Source organism: Globicephala melas, chromosome 15, assembly GCF_963455315.2.
Source record: "Globicephala melas chromosome 15, mGloMel1.2, whole genome shotgun sequence".
In the NCBI taxonomy this organism is placed as follows: domain Eukaryota; kingdom Metazoa; phylum Chordata; class Mammalia; order Artiodactyla; family Delphinidae; genus Globicephala; species Globicephala melas.
The window spans coordinates 72,429,457-72,454,783 of NC_083328.1; the positions used below are offsets into that span (position 1 = coordinate 72,429,457).

The 25,327-nt window shown below is 44.7% G+C and overlaps 1 protein-coding gene across 4 annotated transcripts in view; it reads right to left on the reverse strand.

The window, feature by feature from the left end:
- Positions 1–25,327, reverse strand: part of SLC13A3 (solute carrier family 13 member 3) — a 93,299-nt gene that overhangs the window by 31,139 nt on the left and 36,833 nt on the right. For 3 of the 4 annotated variants that reach the window (XM_060284007.1, XM_060284009.1, XM_060284006.1), the window contains 4 exons: positions 14,666–14,931; positions 11,830–11,990; positions 4,033–4,099; positions 1,130–1,315 (listed from right to left, as the gene is read on the reverse strand). In XM_060284007.1, coding sequence (XP_060139990.1) covers positions 1,130–1,315; positions 4,033–4,099; positions 11,830–11,990; positions 14,666–14,901 — 650 coding nt within the window. In that variant the 5' untranslated portion in view covers positions 14,902–14,931. The remainder of the gene's footprint in view (positions 1–1,129; positions 1,316–4,032; positions 4,100–11,829; positions 11,991–14,665; positions 14,932–25,327) is intronic. The other variant, XM_060284008.1, reaches the window with a different exon arrangement.

The window sequence follows — 25,327 nt, forward strand, 5'->3', positions numbered from 1 at the left end:
GTACTGATTTATGTACACCAAGCCCGCTCTCAGGAAGACCAACCGAACCAGCTTTCCCTCCATCATCCCAGTAAGTCCTTGATTCTTTGGTTGAATACCAGATAAAGAAGCTGGCCAGCACGTGTGGCCATGTTGAATATCAAATAGTTTTGTTGCTGTTTGTTTGTCAAATACTTACAATCATAGATTAAATGCATCTCCACTGCAATGAAATCTTAGAAACCCCACCTCTCAGAATCCTGGAATCTGAAAATACTTAGAATCTTGAAGGATTCTAAGGAGTTTTTAAATCTTCAGACTAAGAGGTTTGGAATAATGGAATCAACGACAAGCCACCTTGTCGAATCCTTCTCTGATTCTCATGCCCTGACAGACGGCCACCCAGCCTCTGCTCGAACAGTTTCAGCGATGGGGAGATTTCACTTCTTGGCAGAATCCGCTCCACTGCTGGCCCGTGTGGCTGGTTGCAAAGCTTCTCACGGCACATCACAGCCACACACCAACACCTCCCACTGGGGTTGGTTTTAGAAGGAGATGTCATATCGTGTCACCCCTCGGCTCTCAGCTCTCCTCTGACTCCCCATCTCACTTTTAGGAAGAGCCGCGTCCTTACAGTTGTTGCCTTAGTCTGGCCTCTTCTTACCTTATCCCCTTCTGAACCCCAGCCTGGCTGGGCTTTGTGCTGTTCCCCAGGACAGTCCCACCTTTGTACAAGCTATTGCCTCTGTCTGGGTTGCTCTTCCCTCCTGTGTCCACAGAGTTCATCCCCTCACTTCTAGGTCTCTGCTCAAATGTCACCATATCAGAGAGATCACACAACCATGACCAACCTACATAAAACAGCATCACTCCTGTCACCTCTACTCCATTATCCTGCTTTATTTCATAACTTGTCACACCAACATATTATATATTCCTTCGCTTTTTCCTGTATTGCTTGTCTCTCCCACCAGAATGGAAGTGCCCCAGAGTAAGGACTTTGCTGGGGTTTGTGCATCGCTGGGTCCCCGGAGCCTGGCCAATAGAAGACATTCAACAGGCACCCCTGAATGTTGGATGAAGGAGGAGGAGAAGAATAGAAGGAAAAGAAACCCCAGTGCTGGGGAGTGGGTGGGGCGCTGGCTTTTACCTCTTGAGCTGGCCAAGCAGGATGAGGTTGGGGGCCGTGCCCGTGAGGGTGGCGGTGCCCCCGATGCTGGCCGAGTAGGGGATGGAGATGAGGAAGCCCTTCCAGATGTTCCTGCGATATTCCTCCTCCTTCTTAGAGTTAGCCTGCAGATCCGTTGGAGCCTCCGCCTCCTCAGGACAGTCTTTGCTTTAAACAAATCCAAAGAGAAGCCATTCAGAAGACACTCAGAATTCCTGGCCTTATGGGGAAACACACTGCCCAGGACGGGAGAGCTAAGTGAACTTTCCAGAAGGCAATTGGCACAGGCTCCAAAAACCTCTAAAAATGTGCAACCCTTCAGCTTAAGTGTTCTACTCTAAGAAGTTGTCCTAAAGTAATAATTGGTATTAAATATAATTTAAATGGAAAACAACCTAAACATCCATCAAAAAGGGATTGGCTAAAAAAGATGATCCTCTTTCTGGATGGAATACCAACGCAGCTATTAAAAATGGTGATGTAGATGGGTGTTTATTAAAATGGAAGATGTCCATTATATAAAGTGAAAAGGTAGGAAACAGCACTACTTAGTTTTTTATTTTAAAAATATGTACATATTTCATGAATATATGAATATTAATAAAAGTCTAGAATGGTATACACAAAGTTGTTTTGGTGCCTTTCTTGGGGACGGAATTATGGATTTTTTCCCTCGTTTAGTTTTTATTTGTACTATCTGGGTTATTTTCCTGGTATAGTTGAGGAGTTTGGGGAAAAAATAAAATTAAGAATTGTTAATTATATGGTTAAAAGATAATGATGTTGACACAAATTTATTGAGGTGAAAAGATGTCCACTGCACTCCATTAAGTGAGATGATGCGTTATAAAGTGGCATATGTAGCGTGATCAATTTTTTTAAATACAGAAATGCACTTATGTATATATAGAGAGATCAAGAAACAGTCTAGAATCGTATTTACTTAACTGTTCTAATCTATCTTCGGGAGTGAGATACTGAGCACATTTTTCTTTTTGTTTAAGAGTTTTTTTTCTTTTTACTTGTGCAATTATAAAATGTTTATAAGCGAATAAAACTAAGAATTGTCCCTGCGTAACAAATCAATTTCTTTTAAAGAATGAAAGATAGTTCAAATATCTTCAGGCCTTAATTACTAACATGAGGGGCCCCTTCCCCAGAGGGCAGTGGGGATGTGATCTGGGTCTGAAAGGAAGACAACGGCTGGAAGCAGCTGGAGACAGATGCCTTGGCCTGACTTTTCAGGGTGAGAGGCCTGGTCAGGAATCTGTGGCCTCCCTCAGACCTGGGGCCCCAACCAGACTGAGCCTCACAGGAGAATGAGAGAGGGGAAGGGCCCTCACGCTCGTCTCGTTCACTCCCTCCCTCGTTTGGATGGGAAACGGAGGCCCGGAGTGGGGCTGGGGACTGCATCCAGTGGACACGGAGTTCCAGAAAGTGGGGATCAGCTCTTTTCCAAAAGACTCAGTACAAGCTCTGCATGGGCAGGTGGTTCCCAGGTTGCATGGTAGTGAGTAGCTGGGCCAACTATAGAACCCATATCTCAAAGCTGGACTCAAAGCCCCCAAACAAGGTGCCAGGAAGGAGCGCAGGCCATGGGATAAGATAAACTCAGGTAAAATCAGGTCCCTCCTCTGCTAGAACCCTCCACCAGCTCCCATCTCATTCAAAGTCAAAGCTACCTCAATGGCCGATGAGGTCCCACATGCTCTGCCCCCTACCATTATCATCCTGCCACACAAGCAATCTCTCTGACCCCCAGGTCCAGCCACACTGGCTTCCTGGCTGCTTTGAACTCTCAGGACTTTTGCACCTGCTGGTCCTTCTGCTGAGAACCCTGTTCCCACAGATCCTTCACCTCCCACAGCCGTTTGCTCAAGAATGACTTCCTCAGTGAGGCCTTCCCTGACCACACATTTAAAAAGTTGGGGTAAAGTGCCCTTTACCCCAACCCCATCCCTAGCCTGCTTTCCTGCTTTGTTCTCCTGCATAGCACTCACCAACCTTCTGACACACTATGGATTTTACTGTGTATTTGTTTCTCCGCAAGGGCAGGGTTTTTTTTTCTGTTTGTTGCTGTATCCCTGACAGTACCTGGCTCATCGTAAGCTCTCTATAAAATTTGTTGAATGAATGAAACAGACCTGACCGATGCCCAGCAATGCCTTGAGCAAGTCACTTTACTTCCTGCTGTTTGTTTCATCATCATTAAATCGAGATAACAATGCCATTAACAACAAGCATTACCATCCGTACATGGAAGGCCCAGAAACCTGCTTTAGCTACATGTTCTCATTTAATATCAAAACAGCCCTATAAGGTGGGTTCTGATATCATGTCCAGTTGGTAAATGAAACTAACTGAGGTTCAGAGAGGTTAAGTGACTTGTCCAAATCACAGAGCCGGTAAGCGGCAAAGCCAGGCTTCAAAGCCAGGTCTGCCTGGTTCTAAGCACCCAGATCTTATCCACACTGCCATATACAAAAGACACCAAAGACTAAATGTGCTGTCAGTGTCAAGATACTTCTCAAGTCACACAAGTGCAAAGGGTGTCTCAGGATATTTTTGTCTTTGGAGCCGCTTGGCCTGGTACACCCTCTCCTCCACGACTGTCGTGTGGCTTGTGCCTCCTGTTCTTCTGGTCCCTCCTTCTAGACCCTGCACCTCAGAAGACCTTTAGGGATTTAATGTGCTCCCCTGCCCTTCCCACATTTGCTTTTTTCAAGGAGCCTGGAGCCAAAGCTATAAATGGTGGAAACTCGGGCATTAGGTCATTTGGAGAAAAACTGGGGGGTAGGCGGAGGATTGCTTGGAGCGTTGAATTCTTGTTCATCATCTCCTTGGATCAAGCACTGGCTCCTCTGTGAATTTCACCAGGAACTCACTCTTCTGTGCCGGCAATAAATTGCATCTCCGTGGGCACAGTATGCAGGCCGTTTTTCCGCACAGCAGCTAGGAGGAAAGAACACGATGTCTTTAGTGTGATGTAGTAAATGGGACAGGAGTGTCCCATTCTTGTGCAGTCAATCAGAGTGCTTCCTCAGGTCCTGACCTATACTAGTCATTGGATCCAAAAAAAAAAAAAAAAAAAGATACTCAAAATTCCATCCTCCTGTCCCACCCATCCCTTTTTGGAGAGGTCTTCAGGCCCGTGGGCAGGGAGTTCACTGCAAGGCTGCTTGACAACCCATAACTCAAGCCTAGGCTAACCTGAGCTGTCATTGTCAAAGGGATGTTTGGGAAAGACTAGCTCTGAGTGGTAATGGGTCAGCAATGGGATGGGTGACCCCAGTCTGCCATACCTTCAAAAAGCATTTATTGAGCACCTACTGTGTACTATTGACTATGAGCTTGGGGTACACAGTGAATAATACAGGACAGTGTCCTTGCTCCCATGAAAGTTATATTCTAGAAAGGGAGACAGACAATAACCAAATAAAGAAAACTTCCAGTTGTGATGAAAGTGACAGAGGAGATGAAACTGGGCAATGTGATGGAAAGTGACTGCAGCGTGGGGAGGAGGAGCAGGGGGACTATTGTGATCAGGTCAACAGAGCAGACATATGAGCTGATGGCACTTGAGCTGAGACCTCAGGATAAAAAGGAGCCAATCATCTGAAGAGTTGTGGGAAGAGGGGTGGGGGCAACAGGAACAGCAAGTGCAAAGGCCTGAAGTGAGAGTGTGTCTGGTGTGTTGGGAAGCAGGAAGGAGATCAGTGGGGCTGGAGGGGCATGAAGGAGGAGGAGAGGTGGGAGAAGTGGCAGGAGTGAGGCGGCAGGAAGTGGTGTGGATCACACAGAGGTCTTGGGGCTCACAGTAAGGACTTTAGCTTCTCCTCTGAGCCAGATGGGAGTGGAGCCAGGGGAGTGTTTGAGCAGAGGAGAGTCAGGACAGGATCTGACTTCGTTTTTAAAGAAGCCCTTGCTTGATAGGCCAGTCTCCCCGGAGGAGCCTTGGAGTGTCGTGGAGACAACTGAAGGGATTAAAAGTTTCGGCAGCTGAAACCATCACCAAGCGCAAAAGAATCCATCCCAGGGCATTGGAAGTGTGACTGGTAGCTGAACACATGGGTTCAGGGTTCAAGTCCTAGCTCCATCACTGGCTCTGCGACCTTAGATCAGTGTGGTTCCCACCTGGGGTCGATTCGGCCTCCAGGGGATATTGGACAATGTCTAGAGACATTTTTGGTTGTTGCAACTGGGATGGGGGGAGTTGGGGTGCTACTGGTATCTAGTAGTCAGAGGTCAGGGATGCTGCTAAACATCTTACAGGACGTAAGTCAGCCCCCACAAGAAAGAATTATCCTACCTAAAATGTCAAATAGTGCCAAAGTTAAGAAACTCTGGCTTAGATAAATCCCTTGATCTCCTTGAACATCTTTAATTCATAAAATGGAAGTAATAATTCCCCTAGGGTTATCAAGAGGATTAGAGTTGACTTATTTGCTAGAGACAGAATGTTTTCATCACCCCCAAAATTCATATGTTGAAACCTAATCCCTAATGTGATGGTATTAACAGGTGGAGTTTTGGAGAGGTGATTAGGTCATAAGGGAGGAGCCCTCATGAATGGGATTAGTGCCCTTATAAAAGAGACCCCACAGAGCTCCCTTGCCTTTTCCCCATGTGAGGACACAGTGAGAAGATGGCTGTCTACAAACCAGAAAAAGGCCCTCAACAGACACCGGATCTGCTGACGCCTTGATCTTGTACTTTGCAGACTCTAGAACTGGGAGAAATAAATACCAGTCTCTGGTATTTTTGTCATAGCAACCTGAACAACTAAAACGTCATTTAAAGCAGGGATTAGCAAACTTATTCTGTAAAAGGCCAGTAGTAAATATGAAAAGCCATATGATCTCTGTTGTAACCACTCAAATCTGCCATGATATCATGAAAGCAGCCGTAGACAATACAGAAATGACTAGTGTGACTAAACATTTATTTTTGGATACTGAAACCGAATTTCATATAATCTTCACATGTCACAAAATCTTCTTCTTCTTTGGATTTATCCAACCATTTAAAAACATTAAAACTATGCTTAGCTCACAGGCTGCATGAAAAACAGGCAGCAGGCTAGATTTAGTGGGCCCAAGTTTGCCAGCCCCTGATTTTAAAAATTTAACAGGAATCTGAGCACTAGTGGGGATTTAGAAAATGTGGGTTACTACCAAGAAAGAATAAAAGAGTGGTCCCTGAAGTCTGGAACTTGTCTGACCCAGATACGAAAGACACATCGTTCTCTTGTTGGACCTAAACAATCTCACACATCACCGACTTCAGACAAAGTCACTCTGAGACTGATAAAATGAGCCAGAGCAAGGACACCTCATAATCTCGTTTAAGTGCAAAGCCACTTGCCACCCACAAAATATCAAGCTTCCAATTCTCTTGCTAAATAAATGGTTACTTCTTGCCTAATCACAGAATCGTCACCAGTCTCTGACAGCACCCAATCTAGAGCAAACCCTACTTTCTTAGCCCCCATCCCCATCCAAAATGACCCAACCAAAGCCCAAATCCTATGAGAGGTGCTTTCTAGCACCCTCTGAGTTGACTGTAGTCGCCCGTGGTGTGTGTTCTCCCTCACTGCAGCAACGATAACAAACTCAACCTGTTTAACTACAGATGTATTCCTGGGGGGCTTTGGCCACGTGGACTGGGTGGAAGGGTCTAGACTCCAGCTTCAGTTCTTTCTCTGTCTCACCAGGGGGCTTGGGGAAGTCCCTTCCCTTCTCCATTCTGGGCTGTTCTTTTCCTGCTGGTCCCACGAGGGAGCAGCATTCCATGGTGGCTGACTGGGCCATTTTTACTGTGCCTGAGGCTGACCCACCAGCAGGGGTCGGAAGGCTAAATTCAGATCAGCTCACCCTGGGCCGTGGGGACAAGGGCTTCAGGGCTCCCGTGATGGGAACACACGTCCACATGCAATGCACGGGGCCGGAGGCCGGGGCACTGAAGCAGGAAGTGAAGGACTGTTAATAGGACACTGATGCTGGTGGGCAAAGTCGCTCCCCAGGGGATGGCCAGACAGGAAGAACCCTAACCCAGTGACTCCCTACCCCCCACCCATCTCTAGCTCTCTCTGTACCCTTCTCACCCGGGTTGGGAATGACTGTCACGGAGCATCAGATGTCCACAGAGCTCACCAGCATCTCGGGTATAACAATAGGCCACCTTCCTCAGCCCTGGATGAACATTAGAATTTGCTGAGAATGCCCAGGTCCCACCCTGGAGGTTCTGGTTTAGAGGCTCTGGGGACTCAGTATTTTTAAAAGCTCTGTAGGTCATTCTTTGGGGCAGGCAGGGTTGAGAAGGCTCCCCTGAAGTTAGAGATGGGGAACTGAAGCCTCCAGTGGCTGCCCATGACCTTGGAGGGGGTGAGTGCTCCCCAGTTTGCCACAGTCCTCAGCCATGGAAGCTGGTTGCTGCCAGCATCGGAGTTGGAGAGCCCTGATACAAAACTGTACATGCTATAGACGAGGCAGAGGAAGCTATTCATACGCACATGGCTATGAACAGTAATTATCTGTAGTAATTAAAATTAGGAAGGAGTTTCACTTTTTCTTTATGCAAATTAGTAATGTGAAAAAATTTGATACCAAGCATTATTTTTTTCTAATGATGATGATAAAACCAATGAAGATGAAGTTGAAAAAAACTTGGAAAACCAAGGTGCTACTCAGCCCCTAGCAGCTCAGCTACTCTTAACCATTTATCCCGGGTCATCCCTGTATCTCCTGTGACCACACTGACCCAAGTGACCACACGAAAACAGGCCAAAGTCTCCAAAGGTTCTGACTTCCCTGGGTCCAGAAATCGCAGGCTGGTTAGGAGCTCGGTGTTTACGTAAGATCTTATTCAAATAATAACAATCCCTGAGTTTATATCGGGTGGGGGAGCTGAGAACTTTCACATTTGTCATCTTACGGCAGCCTCAGAACAGACTGGGAGAGCTGGGCAGGGGTTATTACCTTCCTCTTTACACCTCGGGAAACTGAGGCCCAGAGACACGGGGGAAGCGTGGGATAAAGATGACCCACTGGGTAAATGGCAGAGTCGGCTTGTTCCCAGGACTACTGATTCCCCACCCCTTGAATCTCACCCCACCTCCAAAGGCACCCACCTGGCTCTGACCTGGAACAGCTAACTCTAATTGAACCTCCCTGGTATGACTGAAATGTTCTTGAAGTTTGGCACACAGAAGGCTCTCAGGAAAGAGTTCTTGTATCAGATTAGGTAAATAGCACCCCAGGGGAAGTCAAAGGTCCCCAGGATAGGCAGTTTTACATCCATTAATTTACTTAGTGCCCACAACTACCTGGGTGGTAAGGATTAATATCCCCATTTTATATATGAGGAAACAGGCATAGAACAGTTCAGTAACTGGTTTGTTTATTTATTTATTTATTTCACACACTTATTGATTATCTACTACGTGCCAAACAGTGTTCTAGGTGAACAATACTATAGTTCACAGCAATGAGAAAGACCGACACAAGCTCCCATGGAACCTGGAGTCCACGGAGGAGACGGGTAATAAATCCTTCTCAACTAGCAGTCATAGGAAACTTCAACCTGAATCAAGCTGTAGGGTCTTATTACCCACTCTTTCCAATTCCTGGAACTCTTATACTGGTTTTTATATAATAGCAATAGTATCACTGCCACGTATTAACCATGTCTATGTGCCAGGCTCTCATTTCTCATGTGAGCCTGACAACGATATGTACGAAATGGGTGGTTTTGTCCTCATTTTATAGATGAGAGAAGAGCCTCAGGAAGAGGCCCCCTCTCGCAGCCTCATGAATGAAGAGGCAAGAGGAGGACAATGCTTAACTCAGCTGACAAGACTGCTTCTGGAATGAGAGCGTCTTGGGCATTCCTAAAGGAAAGGCACGGGTGGCAGCCTAGCCTTCTCTGGGCAGAAAAAAGGAGGGGGGAGAGTGGAAGAGTTTAGATTCAAAAGCCAAATGGGCCCCTTACTGGCTGAGGGACTTTGGGCAAATACTTCACCACTCTGTGCATCAGTTTCCTCCTCTGTAAAATAGGCATGATGCCAGGGCCACCCTTGAAGGGCTGAAGTGGAGGATCTAATGAGAACATGCATGTAGAAGGAGAAGCCACCACCCATGTGGCCCTGGTCCCCCAGGCAGTGCAAGGAGCAGAGTGTGTAAAAGAACTGAAGAGAAGCAGCAGGGCTGCCCTCCAAGGCTGAGGATCCCTAGGGTGTTGTCCAGCGAGCCCCGTCCTGCCCCAGGCTCTATCTTGTTCTGGCTTGTAAGCACAGATTCCAGATTCAGACAAAGCTCAGCAACTAACTCACCATGTTGCTTTGGGCAAAGCATTTTGCCTCTCTGACCCTCAGTCTCTTCGTCTGTAATATGGGTGTCATCTACTTCATAGTACTGTTATGAAGATTAAATCAGCTAATGGGTATGAAAAGTTTAGCACAGTGTCTGGCATAGGGTGGGTCTTCAGGAAATGGTAGCTCACATCATCCTTATAGTTGTTGCTCTGGGTGTCCCTCAGGGACTTAAAGCCTCCAGGAAAGCCTCCAGGAGCCTCCTCGCCCCTATCCTGGCCCATAAACAGAGTCTCCACTCCCTCCACTCCTGTCCTTACCTCTTGCCACCAGGGCAGAGCACAGAAACTGGATGAAAGAGAACATCTGTCTTTGCACTGGAATTACCCGTTTTAGGTCTTGGGGCTGATCATTAACTAATCCCCGATCTCTGATCCCGCCGCCTATGAAAGCAGAGGTCTGCCCCAGCCTCCCAGGGTCTCCTGCCTCCTGACATCCTGCAGCATAAGGGGAAAGACTCTGGATTTCGCATGACGCTGTGTGTGACCTTGGGCAAGTCCCTTCCCCTTCTCGAGTCTCAGGTTTTTCATCTTATTCATATAATGAGGGAACTGGCTTTCATACCTTTTTTTCTTTTTTTTTTTGCCACTAAACTCTTAGAAAAAACATCTTCTATGGGAGGCAGAACAACAGAGGTTAAGAGTACAGGCGCTAAAGTCAACCAACCTGGATTCAAAACACCAGAGCTGCTGTTTTGGAATTATGTGACCTTGGGGACTACTTTAACCACTTTTTAAATTTCTTCCTCCATTTCCATTGCTCTAAATGAGGTCAAAGCTAGCTCCATGTCATTCAGATGTAAGGCCCTTAGATGAGACCTTGCATAAAAGTAAGTACTCAGTACTAACATCGGTGATTGTTACTTGGAAGCTCAGGGTATAAAGTAGGTAAAGTGGGGGCAGCTGGCAGCCCCAAGACTCAGGATGTGGCAGCCATTTTGCAACCACTAGGGAAAGACCAAGGGAATCACAGAGATACCAGTGAACAGCCCTGACATCCTTGTGCCTCTGAAATGACCCTGGAACTGCCCTTCTCTGACTTTTTGACATTTGAGGAAAATAAACCCTTGTTCTTTAAGTCACTGGCAGACAGGCATCCTTTTACCTGCAGCCAAAAGAATTCTCACTGATGCAGCTGATTTCATGCGGAAGAGAGTGGGCTCTGCAGCCAGACTGCCTGGGTGCAAAGTTGGGCTCTACCATTTGCTCGCTGTGTGACCTGGAGAAGTCAGTTCCCCTCTCTGAGCTCTCATTTAGTCACTTAAAAACATGGCAGCTACTTGTGTTTTGTTTTCTTTAGAACACAGTTTCAGAGATTTAAGTGAATCCAATCCCTCATTTCATGGCACATTCTCACTATGTGTTGCACAAGGCCACTCTTTTTGTTTTATTTATTAATTTGGTCCCTTTTATCCCCATTTCCCAATCCCATCCTTCCCAGAGCAACCACTGGGATGCGTTTAATGTGTAGCTTTTCCTTTGTTTATGTTCTTGCAAACGTTTTGTCTTTTGTGAGTGTTTTTAATTTACATAACGATATTGTGTTCTATATCTCCTTCTGGCTTTTCCAATCACAACTAGGTTTTATGAGATTTATTTCTATAACTATATGTCCCTCTAATTCTTTGTTCCTAAAAGCAGCATAGTGCTCGGTGACGTGCACCCACCACACTCAATCTCCTCCTTTACTGGCGATGGTGGCCATACCACAACCCTAAACCTAACCCAAACCTGAACCCTAACCAGCATACCACAGGGAATGCTGCACTAAACATGGTCACATGTGTCTCCTCATGAACCCGTGTCAGAATGCCTTTAGCACTTGCATTCAGGGCCAAACTTCTGGGTTCCAGGGTATACGCACTCTTAATTTGATCAAATAGTAGAATGCCCTTAAGAAAGGCTGACTGTCCACACTGTCTAGCAGCGCACAGAGTTCCAATGGCTCCCATTCCTGCCAACACTGGGCACTATCCAGCTTTCTTATTTTTGCCAATCTCATTGAAATAAATCTCATCATTGTTTCAAGTTGCATAGTACCTACTTCATGAGGCTGTTTTGAGAGGCCAAGGAGTTAATGTATGTAAAGTGTTTAACTCATTGCTTAGTACACAGTAAATGCTCAATAAATGTAAATTTTTAAAAAAGGTACCATGGTTTGACTTAGTGAATTCTCAGTTACTATTATTAAACTTGGCACGTAGTAGGTGCTCAATAAGTGCATTCCCTTGGCCTTCCCCAACACCCTCTGGATGTCCCCACTCTCACTCTTCCACCTTGGTGGAGTTCCTCCCAGTCCCTTCCCACAGACTCACCTGCTTTCTCTTCACTCTCCCAGCTGAGGTCTTTACGAACCTCCTGGCCAAAGAGACTCTTCAGGATGGCGCTGGCGATGGGCAGCATCATGGCAGTGGAGGCCGTGTTGCTCAGCCACATGGACAGAAAGGACGTGGTCACCATCATCCCTAGGATGAGCCTGGGAACAGAGGGAGTCAGAGGCCGATCTAGAACTGGGGCCTCTGCTTTGTATCCCACTTGTTTACACATGGAAAGTTAAGGCCCAGAGAGGACAAGCTAGTGACCAAGTGGGAACCAAATCCATTCACCACGCTTATTCTAGATCTAAGGAAACTGACTCAGTGTATGTAAGTGAACTGACCTCAGGTGCCCAAGGTAAATTAGTTCTAAAGACACACCAACCCTGACATTTTCTCTCCTTTGCCCACAAATCCTGGATAGCTCCCGTTGCAGAATAAAGGTGTCTTGGTTTGGCACCAAGACTCTCCACTGTTTCACCCTAAGTGGCCTTCCCAGCCTCCTCTCTCCCCCTTCCCTTCCCACTCCTCCCAGGCACCCCTGCTCAGGCTCTGCTGAGTTTCTCGCCAGCTCCCAAACACGCCTTGATGTCCTGCCTGCCTGCCATTGCTTGGTCCCTCCCACCAACAGGAATCTAAGTTTAGTGATTTGCTTTTCTTTACATTGAACTCTTAATCCACCTGGAATTTATTTAGTTGTATAGAACAAAGTCGGATCTAAGTAGAATTTTTTCCTAAAGAATACACAAATTATTCCAACACCCACCACTTCTTGAATCCTTCCCTTTCCCACGGATTTCAATTTCTTCCAGATTATTTATTCTGTGTTTTAAAAATCTATTTCTGAGCTAGTGTCATACCGTTTTCATTGTTGTAACTTTAAAACATGTTTGACAGCAGCCTCATCCATTCTTCAAGGCCAAATGTAACCTCCTCCAAGAAGTCACCCTATATCTCTCATGTGGGCTCATATTGCACCATGTGTCCCTTAGGTATTAAATTCTGTTCTGTGTTGGGATCAGTTCTATAGATGGAATCTCTCCCATAGGACTGACAGTTCCTCCATGAGGAAACAGCTACAGAGCCTAGCAGAATGCCTGGCCCAGAGCAAACGCTAGAAAACCATGAGTTATTCAGAACCTCCTTCTCCCTCATCGCCACCCCCATCCCCACCACAAAAAGAGCTCTCAAACCTATCCATTCAGCCCATCTCCACTGCCACCACCCTAGTCCAAGGTGGCACCATCTCTCGTCTGGATCCCCAGAACAGTCTCTTACCTGGGCTGCATCCGTCTTCTCACCTTCATCTGATCCCCTCATGGCAGCCAAGAGGAATTTTTTAAAAAATGCAAATCTGGTCATGTCACTCCCCAGCTTAGAATTCTTTAAAGCAGAGATTGATAACCAGGGGGGCCATAGATATAATTCAGAATGAACATGATAGGGGAAAATATACCTCTATTTTACTAACATCTAATAGAAATTAAATATTTCCTTCAGTGATAAACATAGGCAAAAAAGTTCAGTATTATTAGAAGGGGAGGACTTCCCTGGTGGTGCAGTGGTTAAGAATCCACCTGCCAATGCAGGGGACACGGGTTTGAGCCCTGGTCCAGGAAGATCCCACATGTTGAGGAGCAACTAAGCCCGTGAGCCACAACTACTGAGCCTGTACTCTAGAGCCCATGAGCCACAACTACTGAGCCCGCATGCCACAACTACTGAAGCCCGCGCGCCTAGAGCCTGTGCTCCACAACAAGAGAAGCCACCACAGTGAGAAGCCCGCACACCACAACGAAGAGTAGCCCCCGCTCGCCACAACTAGAGAAAGCCCGCGTGCAGCAACGAAGATCCAATGCAGCCAAAAATAAATAAATTAATTAATTAAAAAATTTTTTTCTCTGTTAGAAGGGTTGTTGGTTACCAGTAAAGATCACAGACACTTCCATATCACATTATAATAGTTGAGACATCTTGGAATATCATTGACACTCAGAACTGCCTCAAAACTACAGTTATGAGGCTGTTGCTAGATCTCATCATTTATTGTGTTAATAAGAAGTACATATAGTATTCTATCACAAATTTGTGTGGTTTTAAAAAATTGTTTGGATAAGTGCATTTTGCTGTAATTGTTGTGGTTGTTGTTTTAAATCCTATGTGTTGTGCTTTATGAATTTAAAAACATTACTGGGAAGGAATCCTTAAGATTCAACAAATTGCAAAAAAAAAAGATTAAAAGAACAACAATGACCTTATTTTAAAGGCCATTCAATCATCTTAAAATAAAAGTTGGAATCCTAGCTAGGGGGCCCAAGGCCCTTAGGAATGGACCCTACCTCCCTGCCTCTCCAAGGCCATCTTTCCATCCACTCCACACCCACCATGTCACCTTGGCTGGTAAATAGAAAACCAGGATGATAACAGCCAGCATTTACTGTGCAGGTCCAAGCTACTGTATCATCATTTTACAGGCAAAGAGAGCCTAAGTCACCTCCCAGAGCAGGAAAGGTGGGATTCAGCCCCAAGTAGTGAGTCAAACTGCTAATATGGCCCCCTCTAGAACTACTGGACAGGAATCCCTGGGGGTGAGGTCTGGGAATCAGCATTTCAACTGATTCCCATGTGATTCTTACATACTTTCGAGAACTGCCCAAGGGCCTAGCACTGTGTCTGGCACTCACTAAATATTTGAGAAATGAATAAACAAGTGGATGGTGGGACATGATGAGTTTGTTGCCCTGGATGACCAGAGCAGGAAGAGTGGGTTTAGGCTCCGAGAGATGTGGTCCCTCTGCCTCGCCACCTCTGGGCTGGACCCATTACCTGGCCTTACCTGGCCGGCTGGACCCCAGTGAGCATCAGGACCTTGAGGGCAATTCTCCGGTGCAGGTTCCACTCCTCGATGGCGCTGGCCATGATCAGACCGCTGAGGAAGAGGAAGTTGGTGTCCAGGAAGTACTGGGCGCAGACCTTGTTGGAGGGCAGGATGCCCAAGAAGGGGAAGAGGATGATGGGCAGCAAGGCCGTCACCGAGAGGGGCAGGGCCTCTGTGCACCAGTACACCGCCATGAGCAGGATGACGAACAGGCAGCGACCTTCCTGCAGGGGGGAGATGCAGGCCCAGGAGGGTCAGCAGAGCTTTGGGTGGCAGAGGGAGAAGAGGTCCTGGAGCAGGGCCCATCAGGGCCCATTCCTCGGGGAGGCAGTGGAGAGGGTAAGTGCCCAAGGCTCAGACTTTGAGCCGGTGGTGTCACCTATCTGAGCCTCATTTTGCTCAACTATAAAATGGGGAAGCTATATCTGTCCATTTTATAGTTTGACGATAAAATGAAATACCCCATTGTCTAAGAAGTAGACCCTGAGATGAGCATGAGAGGGAAAAGTAGTTTGCTCGACAGGGAATCTCAGTAAGTTCTGGAAGGGCGGTGAGGAAGTGAAACAGAGAAGGACGCCAAGACAGTGTATTAACAAGAAGGTTACTACGGAGGGCAGCTGGGGCTCAATCTTGATGGGGACCCTAGAAGACAGTGGAGATCGTGCCTCAGAGCAGTCCCCCTGGGAGGCAAGGAAGCTGCTATTTATCTGCCAGCTCTTGCTCATCACTGGTGGAGGGCTGCTCATGGGAGCGTTAACTCTCCAGCACTTCGACCTGCCCTGTGCAGCAGCCAAATTAACAAGTTCATGCAGAGCATCCAGGGTTCTGCAAGAAGCTATTGGCATGTGCAGAACGGTAACCGCCAACAGGGATGTGGACAGAGCACCAGTAGCAACTGCCGCATCCATACGTGGCATTTAGCACAACATCCAACACTTGGTACCCACACTATAAATAGTAATAATAATTACTGATATTTATTGGGCTAGTAGGTACCTGCTATTGTTTATTCATCACAAAATCCCAGTGAAGTACGTATAATTATTATGACCATTTGGTGGATTGGGAAACTGAGATTCCAGGAGGTCAGTAGCGAGGCAATGGTTGTGCAAACAAGACAGTCTACCTCCAGAGCCAGCTCTCTTAACCAAGTACCCCACAGCTGCTATCAGCTGAATGCTAGAATCTATGCATTCAGGTTGACAATGCAATTTCAAAGATTCAAAACAAAACGGATCTGTGGTTGCCAAGGCTGGGGTTGGGATGTTTGTGTTTTGCGGGGGCGGGGGGAGCTGCAAAGAAGCACAAAGGAAACTACTGGGGTGACAGAAATGTTCTAGACCTCGATTGGGGTGGTGGTTGCATGGGTTTGTACATTTGTCAAAACTTGTGAAACTATTCACCTGCTGATGAAACAAGAGCGCAGTAATGGTAACATCTTCTGATACATCAGTGTCCCACAGGATCCATAACAAATAGTGTCTTATTATTCCCATAGTCACTATTTAAATAAAACTGCCTACTGCCCTGACCTTGCTTTCTTATATTCTCTCAAGGCAATGATCTTGCATGGACAGACTATTTCTTGGATTTGGTGCTGTCTGGTGCCATTTATTCTTCTTACTTCTTACTCATAGTAGGTTTTGTTGACTTTATTCAGGGTCCACAGCACACTGAACTGAATTCCATCCTAACAAGCACCATCCTAATAGAACATATCCTCAGCTACACAGGACAGGCATCAAACTATGTGCAGACACTACAATTAGTTAATCCATCTAAAGGGGCAAGGTCCAATGGTCCAGGGAGACCAATGAGATGGCTTTGGCAATAATCCAAGCAACAGATACTGGCAGCTAGGGTCTGATGGGAGCAGTGGAGGTAATGAGAAGTCGTCAAATTCTGGATCTATTTCTAAGATAGCTTTGCCAAGGATCTGTTATGATGTGTAAGGCAAAGAGAGAAGCCCAGGGTAATTCTAGTCGTTGGCCTCAATGGAAGAATGAGGTTGTCCCTTACTGAGAGAGGGAAGACTGTAAGACACACCTACATCCATTTCCAAACCTTGAAAACACATCCTGAGACTCTGCTTAACAAGCCCAACATAGGAGAATTTCCATTTCCCAAGTGCCTTAGCTTTTGTACCAGTGTTTACATTCTCTCATGCAATTTACAGACCTACAAAAAGTCTCTTGCAGTGGGAATTTTTGTAAAACAAATCCTCTTTTCCCATTTGTCTATTTTTTCTTTTGTTGCCTGTGCCTTTGGTGTCATATCCAAGAAATCATTGCCAAATCCAATGTCCTGAAGTTTTTGTCTTATGTTTTCTTCTTAGATTTTTATAGTTTTAGGTCTTATGTTTAGATCATGAGCACATTTTGAGTTCATTTTTGTATGCGATGTTAGATAAAGGTCTAACTTCATTCTTTTGCGTATGAATATCCAGTTTTCCCAGCACAATTTGGTGAAAAGATTGTCCTTTCCCCATTGAATGGTCTTGGGACCCTCTCCAAAAATCATTTGACCATACACGTGAGGGTTTATTTCTGGGCTTTCTATTCTGTTCCATTGGTTTATATCTGTCTTTTTGCCAGTACCACACTGTTCTGATTACTGCAGCTTTGTAGTAAGTTTTGAAATCAGGAAAACTTCTGAGTCTTCCAGCTTTGTTGTTTTTCAAGATTGTTTTGGCTATTTGGGGTCCCTTGAGATTCCACATGAATTGTAGGATGGGTTTTCTATTTCCACACAAAAAACCACTGGGGTTTTGATAGGGATTGCACTGACTCTTTAGATCACTTTGGGTAGTATTGATATCTTAACAATATTAAGTTGTCCAACCCATGAACACAAGATATGTTTCCACTTACAGTCAGTCCCCTATTTCTGATGGTTCAACTTAACAATTTTTTAAACTTTATGATGGTGCAAAAGTGATATGCATTCAGTAGAATTTTGAAGTTTGATCTTTTTCCAGGCTAGCAATATGCAGTCTGATCCTCTCTCCTGATGCTGGGCAGTGGCAGCGAGCCCCAGCTCCCAGCCAACCACACCATCATGAGGGTAAACAACCGATGTACTTATAAGCATTCTGCACCCAGGCAACCATTCCGCTCTTCACTTTCAGTACAGCATTCAATAAATTACATGAGATATTCAACACTTTATTATAAAATAGGCTTTGTGTTAGATGATTTTTGCCCAACTGTAGGCTAATGTAAGTGAGCACATTTAAGGTAGGCTAGGCTAAACTATGATGTTGAGTAGGTTAGGTGTATCAAATGCATTTTTGACTTACGATATTTTTAATTTACAATGTGTTTATTGGGATATAACCCCATTGCAAGTTGAGGAAGATCTGTATTTATGTCTTTCATTTCTTTCAGCCATGTTTTGTAGTTTTCATTGTACATGTCTTTCACCTCCTTGGTTAATTCCTAAGTATCTTATCCTTTTTGATGCTATTGTAAATGAATTATTTTCTTAATTTCCTTTTTAGATTGTATAGAAATGCAACTGATTTTTGTGTGTTGACTTTGTAGCCTGCTACTTTGCTGACTTCATTTATTAGTTCTCACAGTTTTGAGTTGTTGGGGTCAGGGAAGAATAATTGTAAAACAAATCAAAACCGCTTGAAACGAATATTTTAAGAGGTCAGACTATTGGACACACATTTTAAAGATCAAAAGCAAAAGCAATAATATGGAATCAAATACCACGACTAAAAATTGCCTAAGTTTTGATTTCCTAACATCTTTTTGGTTCCTATACCAGGCAGATTCCTACATATCAGGGATGAGAGATCTTAGATAATCACAGATTTATAAGTATTTATAACTTCCAGCCCTTTGTCCAAGCAAAATTGTATATTGAATCACAATATGAAACAGACAAACCTTGAGAGTAAAATTTAGTTAAAAGGAGTTTTTCTGGGAGAAGTGGGATGAGGAGCTCCCTACTGGGCCCCCTGTTCACTCCCTCCCTCCCACCTACCCTGGCAAACCTAATACCTCCCTGATCCAGGAATTCAATGGAGGACGGTCAGACCATCGCCAAGCCCCCTGCTTTATGGATATGAACACTGAGACCAGAGAGGCAACAGATAGGTGTCAGGCATGTTTCTAGAACCTCAAACTGGGGTTTCCCAGGCAGCTGAGATCCTGCGCTGCATCTGTTATAGAAAAGGACCTCTTTGTCTCAATGGGTGCTTGGAGCCAAAAGGCATCGTTCCAGGGTTCCACAGAGGCAAACAAAGGGGCAGACCCAACCCAGGTACTCCTAGTACAGCAAACAAAGATGCAGGAAAGTGGCAGCACAATAAACAGCACCCCATTTACAGAAGCTTCTGGAATGCCCACGTTCTGCCAGGGGAGTTTCAGGGACCACCCTGGAAGCCAATGGATCCAAAGGTTCAGGCCACAAAAAAGCAAATGTGGCCAACAAGGTCTTCTTAGGGCTTGGAACCTGTGAGTCCACAAATGGACCCGAACATCAGCTAGAGACAGTTTTCATAGCTCAGAGAGGTCAAGTGACTACTCTGAAGACACACAGCTTCCTAGAGATGGAGCCAGGTTTTAAGTAGAAGGCCATGTCCTGGCTCCTTGTGTGGCAGAAGCGTGATACCACTTGTCTCCATCCCCTTATCCTGCTTCATTTTTCTTCATATAACCAATTGCTGCCACCTGTATTAGTCAGTGTCCCCCAGAGAAAGAGAATGGATAGGACATATCTAGATACATGTAAGAGGAGATTTGTGATAGGATTTGGCTCCCACAGTTATGGAGGCCAGGAAGTCTCATGATTTTCCATCTGCGAGCAGGAGAACCAGGAGAGCTGGTGGTGTAATTCAGTCCAGGGTCAAAGCCCTGAGAAGCAGGGGACTGCTGGTGTAGGTTCCAATCTGAGTCCAAAAGCCCAAGAACCGGAAGCACCGATGTCCGAGGGCAGGAGAAGATGGATGGCTCAGATAGACCAGAAGGGAATTTGCCCTCCCTCCACCCTTCTGTTCTATTCAAGTCCTCAGCTGATTGGATGATGCCCAACACATTGGTGAGGGCAGGTCTCAGTCTACTGATTTAAACGCAATCTCTTCCAGAGACATCCTCACAGATACACTAAGAAATAATGTTTCACCAACTAACTAGGCATCTCTTAGCCTAGTCAAGGTGACATAAAATTAACCTGAAAGCAGAGTTTGTACTTTACTGGTTTTCTCTTCCACTAGAATGTAAGCTCTAGGAGGGCAGGGATTGTGTCCCTGAAGCCAAGAACAGTGCCTGGCACATAGTAGGAACCCAAAATATTTATTGAATAACTAATACGTGCTTCTGCAACTCAGACAGTGCTCACAACATGTTCACTATCATCCATTCAGCAAACATTATTCCTGACCACGTGCTGAGCACCAGACTGGGAGTTGAGACTACGAAAATGACTGAGACATAGTCATGGCACTTTTACCAGGAGATCTGACAGTGCCAATCATAGGACCATTCTCCATGGCTAGTTCTCCTCAAACTCAAATGACCTTATCAGACTCTACCCACCAAATATCCCTCAAGTGGTGTGCTGGTAAATGTTTAACAACTGGCTCTCTGAAAAAACTGTGGGTGTATATGTTTGTGTGTGTGTGTAAAAGTTCTTGATTATTATTCAGTTCAGCTAAGAAGCCACTCATGTCATTGACCACTGAGTTTAGTTCCCCTATGAATGTCGGTTATGTTTTAATTTACATTAATTAAGACAAAACAGACACAATGAAGGAACATGTCAGGACGCCACTTGCTCACCAATGGTGTGTCTTCTTTACTGAATCAAATGATGGTTTTCAAATACCAGAAGAATAGTTCCCCATTTTTTGTGCTAGTCACAATATTACAGCTATAGACAACACATTTTAAGTGTGATCTGTATTACTAACTTTTCCCATTACCTTCTTAAGTCTAGACAAGCAACCAAACAATGAGCTAAGCCCCGATTTGTAGTGTTTACTGATTTCTATGGTGTAAATATGCCCACGTGGCTGATTTCAAGCCACCAAGTTACATCACTGAGCACCGTGTTGGAAAGAGATGGACTGTATCACAACACTCCACAGTACTTCCTCCGCACATGTAGATGTAAATAACAGTAGATGTAAATAACCTCAAGGCCACAGATAATAGTAAAACAATTAGGAAGTGATGAGTTTTGACTATCTATTACCTTTGTTTTGATATAATTTTTAAACCCCAATTAATAAAATTTCATTTTAAATAGTATCTATGTTTAACAACTAGCTAGCAAAATTCATGAAAATGTAACCATTAGGTCTCGTGAGCCAGTACATGGGCTCCAGTCACTCTGTGGGCCTCCAGGCAGAAGAACATCCATGCAAAGCCCCCAAGGAATCTGGGTCACATTCTGGTGCAAACTCGACATTCTTCAACCCATGTGTGGTATCATGCTCCATAATGCATCCATTGTTTAAACATATACAATTATTTGCTGTCAAAGTTGGAAACTTGCTGCTGGCTTTGGAAGACACAACTATCCTGTTTTATGCACCACCTGACAGTTTGAAGAATATATGTCTGTCTTAATCAGCTCAGGTTGCTACAAGCAAATACCAGAGACTGGGTGGCTTCAACGGCAGACATTTATTTCTCACAGTTCTGGAGACTGGAGGATCTAAGATCCAGGTGTCAGCAGATTTGGGTTGTGCGGAGAGCTCTCTTCCTGGCTTACAGGTGGCTGTCTTTTCCTTATGTCCCCACGTGGTCCTTCCTTGGTGCCAGGCATGCAGAGACAAGCTCTCTTCTTATAAGGGCTATAATTCCATCATGGGCCCCCCCACCCCGCCCTCATGAACCAATCTAATCTTCCAGCTTTGAAAGGATACTAAATGGATAGTATGGACTACTTTATACCAATAAATTTGATAACTCAGAGGAAACAGACAAACTTCTTGAAAAATATAACTTATTCAACTATCAGAAAAAGAAAAACTGAATATTTCATTGTCTATTAAAGAGAATCAATCATTTAAAAACTCCCCTCAAAAAAACAACAACAAAAAAACCCCTCTAAGCCCTGCTGACCTCCATGGTAATTCTACTAAACATTTAAGGACTAAGTAATACCCATCTTACACAAACCCTTCCAGAGAACAGAGAAAAGAGGAGCATTTCCCAATTCATTTTGTGAGGCCACGGTAACCCTGCTACCTGAGTTATCCTTACAAGGGCATGAAAAGAAAAGAAAAGAAAAGAGAATATTATAATGGTCGCGGTCAGTGGCATGAAAAGCCACCTGGTAAATCCGAACCCTAAGAAGCTCTGTTCAGAGCTGCCTTTTCTATCCTGCCTCACATCACCATGTAGGAGAATAATTATGATAACAATGACAACCAAAACCACCAACGTGTTTTGAGTACTTATTAAGTTCCAGGTATTTTACATGTATTAATTCATTTAATGAGAGGTCCTATTATTTTTCAGAGGAGATTATAAATGACATCGATTTAGTCATGCATGTAAAGCTATGACCCAGGTAATTCGGTCCCAGGGTAGTGTTGCTGCTCATGAACTGCATATCTAAACAGAAATTCTAATCTTTAAACTCTCTTCCCCTAAACATTTAAAGGGCTCCGAGTATAATGAGAGTTAATGAACAAGTGCTTACAACTGGCCAGGTTCTTTTCCTAGTAATTTACATGCATTAACTCATTCCGTTCCACAGCCACGCTTGGAGGCAGATATTATTGTCTCCATTTTAGCGATGGGACAACTGAGGCAAAGAGGGTAAGTCAGGTAACCTGCCCGAGGATGCTGAGGCAGAGCCAGGATTTGAACCCAAGGCGATCTGACTACAGAGTTTGCACTCCGTACCACTCTGCATCTCCGCATGATCCATGGGTGCCCTTGCCACATTCCTGCAGCCTCTAACTCTCTAGCGTCCCTGGAATCTCTCGCATTCCTAGACCAAAAGAAACCCTCTCAAGCCTGGCCTTGCCATCTACATCCCTCCATCGCCTCTCGTCTGGGCCCCCACTGCCTCCAAAGGGCATGCTTTTAATAATCAGCATGTCCCCTCCCAATTCTCCCATCCAGGAGCCTCATCCTTCTTTCCATTTTGGCTCCTTTTCTCTAGAAAATAATCTAACTGGAAGCTATAGTCCTCCCTCTCTTCATAGGATAGCAACCACAACCACAATAAGACTACTAAGACCCAACATTTACTGAGAATGTACTATGTGCCGGACACCATTCCAACTACTGTCCCTGCGTTATCTCAGTTTAGTTGTGATTGTCACAACAGCCTTATGAAGTAGGTCCCGTGATTATCTCCATTTAACAGATAAGGAAACTAATACACAGAGTGATTAAGTAACCTGGCCAAGGTCACAAGGGCAGCCTACTGGATAAAACAGGCAGGTTCCCGGGCCTCCACTTAGCATTACGTCAGTACAGAAGTAGGAGGTGGGGAGAAGTTAAGCAGGTTACTTCCAAATGTCCAATCAGCATCTGGATGAACAGCAATGAATGAATTTTTTAGCATAAGTATAACCCATGTAACATTTGGGACATACTTATACTAAAAAAAATATTCACTGTTCATCTGAAACTCAAAGTGAACTGGGCACCCTGTATTTTATCTGGCAACCCTAGCTGGACAAATACTCCAAAGATGTGAGGAGGAAAATTCCGAGTGTCCCTTGAGGACCAGAGGTGGGTCACCAGGGCCACTTTAAATCCTAAGAAGTCTGCTTCTATCTAGGACCCCCCCAAACCCCATTGGTTTTCATACACAGCAAACCAATGGAAAACCAGGCACTGGAAGGGCACAGCCTATCAGATAAAATGTATCCCACAAGGAAAGTGTTTCTGGAGTGGGGACGCTCTACTCCCCCACCTCCTGCGATGCTCGCAAGACAATGTGTCAGAGGACGTACCAGGCCCCCAGTGGGGGAAGCCAGCTGAACAGAGGAGCCAGCAAGCACTCACTTGCTCCCCAGGCGCCTCCTGCCCTTCTGGCTTCTCTCACACTGGATGTCAGAGACCTCGCTCTAGAACACGAGGAAGAGGAAAAACTTAAGGGGGAGTCCGGGAGAGAAGGATCTCTCTCTCAGTGGCTCCCAGCCCGTGGAGCACCCAGGTAGGGGAGGGAAAAAGACTTCTTTGAACCAAGTTCCACATTTCGATCCTTGCCTGGAACTGAACATTGACTTGCGGAATAGAGATCATGTTTGTATATTCAAGTAACTGGAGGATTTTAATTACTTCTCAAGAGTGATGGGGAAGGTCATGGTCTGCAGGAGTTTTAGTCCAGATTATAGGGGAAGAATGTCCCCTACTGAATACATTTTAGAGCAATAGCTGGAGAGAAAAATAAACATGACTTTAAAAAAAATTAGCTTTATGAGCTATAGTTTACGTACAATAAAATGTGTCCATTGTAAGTGTACAGTTTGCATTTCAACAAATGTATGTACCCACACAACCACCATCCCAATCAAGACATAGAACATTTCCAATAAAGAAATACACATACAAAGGAATATTACTCAGCCACAAAAAAGAATGAAATAATGCCATATGCAGCAACATGAATGGATGTACAGATTATTATACTATACGAAGTAAGTCAGATAGAGAAAGACAAATATATGATATCACTTATATGTGGAATCTAAAAAAATGATACAAATGAACTTAGTTACAAAACAGAAACAGACTCACAGACATAGAAAACAAACTTATCAAAGGAGAAAGGTTGTGGGGATAAATTAGCAGTTTGGGATTAGCAGATACAACTTACCATATATAAAATAGAGGACCTACTGCATAGCCCAGGGAACTATATTCAATATCTTATAATAAACTATAATGGAAAAGAACCTGAGAAAGAATATATATATGTATATATGTATAACTGAATCACTTTGCTGTACACCAGAAACTAACAGAACATTGTAAATCAACTATAGTTTAAAAAAAAGGTATAGAATATTTCCATCCCCCAGAAAGTTCCCCTTAGCCCCTTTCAGGTCAATCCTCACACCTCCTCCAAAACACTGCTGTGCTTTCCATTGCTAGAGATTGGTTTCTCCTGTTCTTGGACTTTACTTAAATGAAATGATGTACTTTTGTATTTTCTGCTCAGTATAATGCCTGTGGATTCATCCATGAAGTTGCATGTATCAGCAGTTAATTCTTTTTTACTACTGCATAGTAGTTCATCCTGTAAATATACCACTCTTTCTTTGTACATCTTCTTGCTGGTGGAAAGTGGAGTGTTTCCATTTTGGCATTATTATGAATAAAGCTGCTGTAAATATTCAAGGACTTCTGCTTCAGGGGTGACATCCTGCCAGTTCTTTAGTGCAATGTATTAATTCTGCACATTATAGAATGGGGGGGAGGGGGAGAAGTGCTGGTAAATTCTGGCTGCAAGTGTTGCCTTTCAAAGGCCTTGAGTCCCAGGCATGCATTCTCCCTTTCCCTCTTTCCCCTCTTTTCTCTCTCTGTTTCTCTCGCTCCCTCCTGTTCCCTCCTCGCTCTCTGGGTGCTCTTGCCGGGATGTCAACATCAATCCTTTGTGGAGGAATGATTCCAGATACAGCATGTGTCAGCCAGGGAG